At 40.4% G+C, this 11,380-nt stretch overlaps 1 protein-coding gene across 2 annotated transcripts in view; it reads right to left on the minus strand.

Annotated features, from left to right (window-relative positions):
• strn (striatin, calmodulin binding protein) overlaps positions 1-11,218 on the minus strand; it is a 27,114-nt gene extending 15,896 nt beyond the window's left edge. For both annotated transcript variants that reach the window (XM_034899223.1, XM_034899222.1), the window contains exon 1: positions 10,857-11,218. In XM_034899223.1, the coding sequence (XP_034755114.1) occupies positions 10,857-11,069 (213 nt within the window). In that variant the 5' untranslated portion in view covers positions 11,070-11,218. The remainder of the gene's footprint in view (positions 1-10,856) is intronic.
• Positions 11,219-11,380: the final 162 nt, after the last annotated feature.

Below are 11,380 nucleotides of genomic sequence, written 5' to 3' on the forward strand. Positions count from 1 at the left end.
GTTCTGAAGGCAAAAGGGGGTCCAACCCGTTACTAGCATGGGGTACCTAATAAAGTGGCCGGTGAGTGTATATTGTTAAGTATGAGGGGCAAACCTGTATTTGTACGAGTGTTTCCGCGGGTAAATCGCGGCGGCCACGGCGAAGAACACAGAAGAAGTTATTGAATGCAACTAACTTCAGTTGGTAGAGTAACAGCGTGTGAGACGGAGATGCTGGACCTGGGCCAGAGATGTGAGCCATGGCCAGAATATCATAATTCATAAAAATGCAGCGCAGTGACGATACAGACATTTCATACACACAACGTGTGTATCCGCCATTCGACCCGTGCTGTACCCGTTCATTATGAGTCAGCCATCTCTGAGTTGCGTCCATCACACTCCCTCTCGCAGTTATAAATAGCCTATGGGACGCTAAAATTTGTTTTGGTTAAAATCAACAAATAATCGTGATAATCGTTCTCGGAAATATTCCAGGGTTTACAATTAGTGCTTTAACAAAATATCTTCACACAATTTAAGTGTGAAGATATTTTGTTAAAGCACTAAAAGGCAAGTAATTGAACAGCTTGACCAGTCTGGTAAGTTCAGAAAAGTGCGTCACTTTACCGTTATGCAGCCTTTTAAACCAGTAGAAGACAACACATATGTCTTATCACAACATTACAATATCCAAAATCTAAGACGATATCTTGTCTCATATCACAATATTGATATGATTAATATATTGCCCAGTCCTACCTTCAATTGTCTAACTTCATTAAGATAATACAAGTTTTCCTTTGTGGTTTTAGAATTTGAATCATTCCCACATTTAACCTCGTAGGGGAATGAATATTGACTTGATTTTGTGCATGTTACTCTTAACCAGTGGATGGTGCGAGCTTGAGTGGGTTGGATCACAGTTTCACACGGATAGCAAGCAGCGCTGCTGCCTGCAATAATGAGTCATTAGAGCACTTCAATCTGTCTCGTATTAATACCAGTGTTTCTTACCATCCACAGTTCTCCATAGAGGAACTCATAGACAACCTGCCTGTTATAGTGCACTGAGGATTTAGTGTACTTGTTCTCAGTTTGACAATGTAAACAGCACCGGGTTTAGTTGGCACCAGTCACATGCTAGCAGTCTGCATAGTCAACAATTGATGCTCTTGAAAGGTGTGTCAGAACAGCACACACATCACTCTACCTCTACACGGTATCCAATTTCTCACTCACTCTATTTTATGTGAATCTACCCTCAGTTGGTTCTATACTAATGCATTCAGGATTGTAAAAAATGTTTACAATGCGTCCGGATTTTTCACATTCCAAACCTGTTTCAGTAAGGGTTAAAACAGAAAGCCAAAACAGGAAAGGAAGGTAGCTCTGTATAAAGTTAAACTCCATGAAAAGGCCTCATGCATTTATAAGCTCAGTTACAGTAACATGGAGCACAAAAAGAAAAAAATACTAGTAAAGTCTGATTAGTCAAATAAGAGTGAGTAAGCCATTAATTTTTAACCACTACAAAATATTGATTTGTCGGCGGATTAAAACAAAGGTTTTTGGATTTGCTTATATTCAATAAAGCAGGTATCACTTTGTGCTGTCTGAGGATGGAAGAGGAGGCACAGAAAAGGGGCAAAAATAAGGCATACAGTGTGGAATATTTTCAGTTTGGATTGGGCCAGACTGTGTGGATCCCAAAATAACTAACTCTGGCTAAAGTGGCTTCGATCCAAATATCAGTGCGGACCACTGCCTTGGGCCATTAACGCTGCATCACATGTAACTGAGCTCTAAAAGCCACAAATCTTCCTTAGACTAATTGCAGAGATTTATTTTTTCCATTAAAAGGATTGATGTCCAGTTAAACACAGTCAATCTGTATGACTCAAAGAATGAGCAGAAAGGCAAAGAACAATAAAATATCAACAGAAAAGTGCCATCATTGTTTCAAAATACCTCACTTGTTTCACCAATGACCACACATTAAAGTTCTCCAGAATGTCAGATAAAGTGTAAGAACAGCTTAATAGGTTGTTAATCTAGACGCACTTAAAAATTGTAGCCTGCGATTCTAATCCAATAGACTGTTGGTCTAATTCAGTTGTCTGTTCGTATGCTAAAAACAATCTGGTGTTCAAACTAAGTCTGCACGATGTGACCTAAAATAAAATTCACAATTAATTGCACATTTTACCTTGATAACAATAATGAACAATATATATATATATTTTCTTTTGTCCGCATAGTTCATTGCCAAGGTCTGTATTGGAAATAGGCTCAAATATTGAAGGTGAGCTTTAAAATAATTAAAGGAAACAAAGTGGGAACTATTACAGCTATTTACTGAAAATGGATAAAATTGAAATAAAAGCACACATTGCTTAAAATGAAAATGTCTTGTGAAAAAAAAAAAGGCACATTTTAGTCATATAAAAAATATAAAAATGATCGCCATGGGATGATAACAGCTTCTCAATTTTGGTGTCGATAAATCTTTGCTTAATTGTCCAACCCTAGTTCAATAAGGAAACAATGTGTTTCGGACCGAGCCGTACAACGCTATTCCTTTTGTGCTTGGGCAAAGTACAAGGGATAGGCTATGGATGAATAAACAGAAAGGCAGGGAGAGGGTCCGGTAAATCTGGCACATGCTAACGTTCTAAAGGGGCATTGACGGGTGGGTGTATTTGTTTGGGTGTTGAGTTTAAATATGAACAATCTCTCTCTCGAATTGCGGACTCCGCCTTTAATACATAACCTCACATGTCAAAAACGGAGATTGTACACTGACTCATGTTTCACTGTGGATGAAACTGTACGTCTGCGTTGATTGCCAGTGACCATTTACTTCCTTATCCTGAAGCGCTGGCCCAGGGACCCCTGGCATCCAGCGGTGCCAGAGATAGAGAAGAGTGCAGCTCTGTGAATCTCTGGCTCGCCAACTCTCCTCCATCAAACATTAACCTTGGGAGAAATGCAATGAGTCAACTAGGGCCATAAAGAGACACAGGAAGCATTTAATTCCTGGTCTCACACTGCCGGCATTATTGGGCTGCTGGATAAGGGCTCCTTAGTCTGTCTGAGTAAGAGACATGAAGAACTGGGCATCCATCTAGAGCGCAGGCCTTTTCAGAGACAGGAAAAGGAGGCAGAAGAAATAGGCTAATAACTAGGGAGGAAAATAAACACCGCCCACTGCCTAAATCAATGGTAAACCAAGCCAAGAAAGTTGGTCACAATATCTTCTGCTTTAGCATAAAGGCAACCCAAGTTAGGGGTTTCTTCTCTTAATTAATTAAATCAGTAAAACGAGTTAAAATGGACTGACAGCAGATTCCCGTCCTATGGAGAAACATTCGAAGACCGCACATATATGCATAAAACGGTAAAAACAAAGTTCCTTCCTTAGTTACTTCCTTTGCAGTCAATGAATGTATGATGACTATGAATGATACCCACTCTACTTATAAATAGAAAAGACCAAAAGTCTGAGTTTTGTAAATTCCAGACATGTTTTCTTACAGACTTGTTCAGAGTCAATGCCAAATACATTCATTCCACAATGAGGCCATTTAATCTAGACAGAGTGAACTTTGCGAAAAATCCCGTACAACTCAGCAGCGGCAAGACTGAGCTCACTCCATTTGTAAAAGAAATGCAGTGGATACTGTTGGACCTAAATCCTGCTCCGGTCTCAGGGTTCAGATGCTTTTGCCTTTTAGCCTAAATGTATAACGCAAAGCACACACCATGTTTAAGCACATATAACATTTTAAATTTCAACAATACACATTCAACCTCAGGGCTGACACACAAACAAAATGGTCACACATGCTAGCCCCGAGGCCGCTGTGAGAGCTGAAGAAAGTAGACAGACTGGAGTAAATCCCACATTTACAATGCAAACAACCTTTCTCTCAGTGAACACTGGATTTACTCTCACAGTTACCGCAAACCAATGAGCACCATGATGGCCGACCCAAGTACATTCCACGCATGCCATTACACTAGTAGCAAGATAAAAAAAACTGAAGCAAGACAGAGGTGCTGTGGACTTCTTATAGGTCTGATAGTGCTGACTGAAACAAAAAAAGAGCTGCCTGCCTGTACGAACAGCAAAACCCTGCAATCAAATACTAACAACATTTCACAACTAATATTACGCAGCCTATTGCAGGAATAGTCACATTACAGACTTCTGTAAATTTAAAAACCTTTAAAAGGTATTTTTAGAGGAATCTGAATCCAATGCTTTAATAGACCTGCAGATACCCTGGATATAGATACTTTTTGGCAAATCCAGCAAATAAAGTCAAAGTTCATTGTGTGCATCGATGATCACACTGGTGTACAGAAATAAAAGGTAGGGCAGTTTAGGGCAATATTATTAATATTATTATTGTTTTTATCATTTTTATTATAAAACAAGGCAGTTTGAGTAGGCAGCTTTAGTAACATTTAACCACGGTTTCACTTCCAGCTGTATCTTCACCTTCTTTCTGCTCAATACGGAGAGGGTCATTTAAATCTCTGCACTAAAATCGGTCGTCTTCCCAAAACCCCTTTCTGTCTCTGAGACCACCTGTAAAAAGGCTGCATACTGACTGTATGTACTGGGGGTGGGAATCACCAGACGCCTCCCGATACGATATCATCACGATACAATATTATTGCGATTTTAAACATATTGCAATATTCTGCGATATATTGCCATTTATAACCTTTTAACAAATTCAAATTTTTCCCAATTTCAAATGATGTCCCCAAAAGGAAACATTTTCAGCATCGGTTTTATCTAAAAAGTTAAATTTCTCTGTTTGTTCATGTTACTTAAATTTTATTATCAATTATTATTACAAAATGGGACTGTCAAGCAGACAAACTGACCAACACATATATATAATAAAAGATACTCGACGCCTATGTATTATTATACAGTATTGCCACTGAAAATATTGCGATACTATGCTGTATCGATCCCCCCCTCCCCCCCACACCTAGTATGAACACGTATTACACAACTATATGACTGACTGTTGGGTATGGGAATCAAACCAACTGCTTAGCTTAATCCTCTGCTCCAGTTAAGTCCTTGTGTGCCACAGGAGCAGTGAGTTACATTGTAAAATACTGAGGACCTGCACTCGTGGCTCGAGCTCCCCCACCCCTTCACAACGCAGACACAGCACATCGATCCAACCTGCGCATGACCCCGGCCCAGATTCCGGATTGCTCTGAGAAACAGGGTGAGACAGTGAGGGGCTCAAACCGGGATTTAATAAAGATTTCTGCTCAGTTATCTGGACTGAGCCAAATTGTGCCTTTCCCCTCTTAAATAATTAAAACAAAAGAGAATCCTTACACTGCCAGAGATTGCTCACTGTCAAAAGTTCATCTTCTCTCTTTTAATAAACCTTCACAGAGACACGGATTTGTGGTTTCATCTCATCCCAAGTTTACACTTGAGCTTCATATTACACTTTGCTGTCACACAGCCTGCGTCAAGTTGACACTGAAGTGCTACTTTACACAGGGTGCAAACAAAGGCAGTATGTTGGGCTGCCTTCCAAGTTGATGCTTTAATATTACATAAGGTGCTTGGTGCACATGTTCATGCTCACATGCTGTGTGCAGGCACAGAGCTATGTTTTTCAACATCAGCATATTCTCTAAAGACAGGTTGCGTGACTGTAAGGTATGGTCCTGACACTACCATGTTGAAAACAACGTTTACAACAGCTTCGCAATCTAGAGTCAAATTGCCCTGCAGAGCAAAGATTTAAAATGGGGTGAAGTTATTCAACAAAGAAGAAGAAGACGTATATTTTATTGATCGGCCAAGGGGAAAGTGCAGACGCACTCATTTTTCCCCGATAAAAGCCGTCAAACGTTAAACCTGAGACACTGTGCTTTATGATTGGCAGCTTGTATACGTGAAAAACAAATGCAGGATAAAATTGTATAATGTATAGGCCTCCAAAGCCAAGCAGGGAAACACTGTTGTGCCATCAAATTTTGTGAAAACAACAATATCATCATCACCACAGCACATTCAGACAACAGCAATTTAGTCTGGTGGTGAGTACACCAATTTACAACTCTGACAGACTGGCGACCTCAGATTGACTGTAAAACTGGAGGACCAGGCAGCTGTCCCACACGCCCACATAGACGAGATGAAGGCTGCTTAGTGTGAATAGAGCAAGGAGAGGCAAATTAACAGGCAGCTCTACAGCACAGAGAACGGCTCTGGTGTGAGTCCAACAGGCACAGGAGAGCATAGCTCAGAGGACAAGGCTTTAGTTAATAAACAAGGTTCCCTTCAGGCTCTCTCTGGGAAAAACACAAACGCTTTTAAATCACTCACTAGTCACAATTATCTATGCAGTGAGTATTTCACATACACTTTAATGACTGTCTTTGTTTCTGGTAAATATGACTGTGGTGGGTCCTAAACCCTATGGCTGAGGACGGAGATGTTTCTTTGTGGTCTACAGCTCGGTTATGTGAGAATGATGTGAGCAGTGGTGTAGCATTAGCTTCTATGTGAACTGGTATAGCCTTGGTGAGGAAGCATGTACTTTTTTTGTACTTTCTTACTCCTAGACGCACACTGGGAGGGCAAACAAAAATAACTGCAGCTTGGGGGTGGAGGTAGAGTCGACTGAGGAATGACGGTGACACCCATTACTGAATTTCTCAGTGCCGTGGTACGTGCATGTGTATTTTTATGCATTCTTATTGCCACACCATTGAGCTAAACATGCCTCAGGCTTTGTCATTAGCAAAAGTAAACATGAGATCACAGTAATAATAAGTCATCTAACAGAGGCAGGCTAATTCTAGGCTGCTCCACAGTTAGCTGCAGTCATCTTGGACACAAAGATAAGTAACTGAATAACATGAGCCACACAACAATCTTGCTCAAGTTAAAAGCCTTTTCTTTACAAACCCAAGAGACATTTCTATCCAGAGAAGATAAGTGGGTCCAAGTTTCAGTCTGCACCCGCAAAGAGCCACCATACACCCTGAATCACCTTCAACCTTTTCCTGGTGTCAAATGAGGGCTGCTAACAGATACTTCTGGCAAAGAGATACCCTGTGGAGCAGGGATTTCCCCATAACTAGAGGGCTGATGAAGCACACTGGAGCATTGCCTGGCCTGAACAGGGTGTAACTCGACTCAACTCAGTCATCCGGCATGAGAAAGATCAGCGCTAATCAGTGTGACAGGGTGATCAATTAAATCAATATCACAACTGAGACAGTCTGTTGCAAATTGTATGCTGAATCTTTGCAGAGATGTAAAGCAAAAATCCATTTAGTGCTTTAATTACAATTACCTTGACATCATTTACATAACATAATGCAATTTCAATGACATTTGCTCCATGATTATAACTATCACCCTGCCCATCTAAACAATGCTTTAAAGTCAATGCCAGCATGCTATGTATATAGTGCGGTTTAAAAAAATAAATACATAAATACACTTGAATGGTGTGTGTCACTGAACGAATAAAAAAAACGTACACAAATGGGGATAAGTTAGGTTGGGTGAGGTTACTAAGGGCTCAAATGATTAGCCAAATAACTGGACAACGAATAGTGGATCAACTAAATTAATCCACGACTGTACAAAAAAAATGAAGTTATCATTTATGCTTTTTTTTTAAAAAATATAACTGACGGACATTCTCTGGTTTCAGCTTCTAAAATGTAAATATTTGCTTGTTTTTGTCGTTTTATTTTATTGTAGACTGATAATGAAATACTTAGTAGTTGCATCCCTTGTCACTTGGATTACCAAGGTAGCATACTAAAAACTGACTAAAGCTGTAACCTATCACTAGCTAAGCAAATCAGCTAGATTGAGTCGATCAATTGATTACCAATGACCACTCAACTAGAGTGTAATCATGAATGACAGCAGCCTGTGCATTACTGTGAAACGGCTCAGCAGCAGGACAGGTCGGGCATGTACAGTATGCTTTCTGTGTTGCTCCAGTAAAAAGGAGTGGCTCTGAGCATGACCTAACAGGCTGGCTGGACGACATTCCTCCAAGCTGGGGTTCGCCTTCCTCCCACACAGCGACATAAGACACAGTTTCAACAGTCTTTCGTTCAATGTCTACACAGCCAACAAGGAAAAGAAAAACCACGGAGTAGTATTCCCTGGGTTGTGAAGTTTTCTTTATGTGCTGTCTTAATGGTCTCTGATCGGAAATCTTGTATGTAGACTAAAACATGCAAGATAGTAGGGCTGGAAAAACATGTTTTTGTACAGGTTCAATTCTTTCACGATACAGGGTGCTGATACAATTTGTATGGCGATTTTCATTTATTGTGATTCTAGAAGTATAGCGATTCCACAGTATTGAATTAATATTGAGTATTGCGATTTTCTTTTCCTTTTTGAACAGGAATAAAAGTTGAAAACTAACCTTCTAGAGACAATGTATCATGAGACATTTCTAAAAACAAATTGTTTTCTAAGAAGAATGGACATCACATATCAGTCAGTCAGACATTTAATTCTTTTGTAAAGCAGTAACAGTAATTTCTGCATTTTGTGCTTATGCTCAGTTTTGCTGGAAACGGATTTCATGTACACGCCATCGGCGGTACAGTATAAACAGAAAAATAATTAGGTAAATCATTTGTAAAAAAAATAAGAAATAATATCAATTTTGGGGGAAATAATTGATGTTAAAAATTGTCTCAAAATCTTTTATAAATCACACTACATACTATTTTCATTTTTTTCCCCAACACCTACTAGGAGCATGTCCGTTTTGATCCTAAAACATAAGTGTGTGGACATGATGAGCAGCATGTTCAGAAGGATGAAGTGAACCAAAAAGAACATGCGGCTCAGTAGATGCTGCAGGGTGCCTTCCATTAAGCCTCTAGTATGCCCACCAGAACTTTTCATTATTCATACAAATCTATTTAGGTTCATCTAAATGACTTTCTATTTTTCCTCCTCACTGTGGTACCTTAACTGAAGGTTAATCCAATACCTTTGATGGGTAAAAGTACTGTATATGTTTGCAACACATATACATCCCTCAACATAACAAGGTAACATCCTATGTGGATTTTCAGAGCATTTCTATACTTGATTTGTCATTGTTGCACCAGTATATTGCAGCACTGTCTGGCACAGAAATCTGGACAAGACCACCATTACGGTTGCAGCTGACAAATAGAGAAGTCACATCTATTCACATAGGTACTGTGCTACAGTGATTAGAGTACAATTGTAAGTAAGTGGTGTTTGAATGGGTACTGCACAATGCAGTTTAAATTATGTTAAAACATCAACTAGCCTCATATTTGTGATTAGGTGCAACAAAAACAAGAACTTAAATTGAGCGCGCACTGTTTTGCCGCCACAAACAAACCACCAAATAAGCCATTTAGCAACCTCACTGTGCTATGCCGCAGTTGCTGCTGCTTCGCTGATAAGCTTGCTTAATGCCAGCAGACAGGAAGCTCAATACACGGACCAGTTGAGTCAAAACCCCTACTACACTGAACGGGGTGTACGTCACCAGTCTAAAAACAATGCAGTGTTTCCCTCTCGTCTCTTTGTTAGATGAGGTCAGTCTGTCAATGGAGCTGCCTGCTGCCAGACCTAAAAAAGTCAGTGTGGCTCATGTCTGTGATCCAGCAATTATAGCCCCACAACAAGGTCAAAATTATGGGAAGAAAAAAAACATTTTCTTCCAAAGAGTAGACATGGAGACTGAAGTAAAACATTAATACGCTGTAACAATTCCTCCCCAAAAGCTGAATAACAATAGTCTGGCACATTGTGTCCAAAGCCATTTTATACACACTTAAAGTATGAAAAGGCGATCATGTAGGGTGATGCTGATAGTTTCTAGGGTCAGTGAAAGCAAATATTATAAACATTACTCCTGTCAGCCAATTCCCCTGTAAATATATACGATGACTGGTGTAGCACTTTGTGCTCCCAAACAGTGCAATCAAACATGGAAAAAGAAGAAATTAGAAGTTTAGTTGGACTGGAAAACACAACAAAACAAAGATTTAAGAGTAAACCTGGGTATTTGCAAGACATTAACTTCTAGTTCAAGCCAACTACAAATCAAGTGTCCCGGTTGTGTAATGTTCCATAAAGTATGGGTCAAACATACTACTAAAGAGTGGGACAATTAAAAGCACTGTGGCCTTTATTAAAGATAGACAGCATTTCTTTCTTCTTCTTCTTCTTTCTTTCTGGCAGTATCCTGGCAACTAGCTTACAATAATCATAAGTCATAAACAAGACATACTGATTTCACTGTCTCTTGTGTGTTGTAAGCTGTCTGCACTGAAAGCTCTCAAGATATCAAAACGCTTAAGAAGAAATGTACCTACTACCTTTCCTACATGACTTTCTGTGGGTTTAGAGGTAAAATGCAATAAAAATTAAGGCGGGGTGCTAACGTTATACGTTTAGCTAGTAGGCAGCCAGTCGTTGTGTGTTTCTACACAACGTCTAAGCACTACACATTCACTACTTTGCTAACAAATGTAGCTTCCAGTAGGTCGTTTAATTACACTTATTCTTTGCTATAAACCTACTCTTACGCCTGTTCTGCAACTCCTTAAGGCAACAAGCAAGTTCGGTGGTTTCAGTCAGAGTAAAGAGGTCGCAAACAGTCGTCGTGCAGTCGGTTCAGGGGGCGCTGCAGCTCCTTTAGCTCCTGAGCTAAAGCTAACAAGCTAGCCTAGTAACCAGAACAATCAAACACAGAAACTCAACGCAAGTTACTAGAAAGGAGCAGCGCAATGCCCAGGTAGTGCAACTAATATATAACCGTGTATACATAAAATGTAATGGTTTTCACCTGTAATTCAGCCCGCTCCACCTCCCATTGTGCTCTCTCTACTTCGAAACGGGCCCATTCGTGCTGCAGGAAGTGCAAGATCCCCGGGATACTGTACTGCGCCCTAGCCGCCTCTCCAGCGTCGCCATCAGGCAGCGGTCCTTTCCCACCGCCGGGTAAAACAGAGTTGTTATTGTTGTTGAAGAACACGCCGGGCCCCGCCTGTTCGTCCATGGCCGGGCTCGGTGGAATGCTCTTTCCGTTGTCTCGCTGATTCGTGGTGCTAGCTAGATATCAACGGAAGGGCACAAATCTATCGACTGCGCTCGGTTTCCTCGGCTCGGGGCTCGAGGGAATGAACTCACTTTCTGACAGCTAGCTGTCATTGAATGACGTCAGTAAAAACGATCACGCCCCCAACATGTCGGGCCGGGGGCGCTCGATTCTCTTACCAGGCTCCCCGAACGAACACTCGCTTGTTTATTTTACTAAAGATAACATCTCATAGTTCTGTTACAGATCCTGCATTAGTATTGATTCTAAAA

The sequence above is a fragment of the Etheostoma cragini genome, chromosome 17 (genome assembly GCF_013103735.1).
Source record: "Etheostoma cragini isolate CJK2018 chromosome 17, CSU_Ecrag_1.0, whole genome shotgun sequence".
In the NCBI taxonomy this organism is placed as follows: domain Eukaryota; kingdom Metazoa; phylum Chordata; class Actinopteri; order Perciformes; family Percidae; genus Etheostoma; species Etheostoma cragini.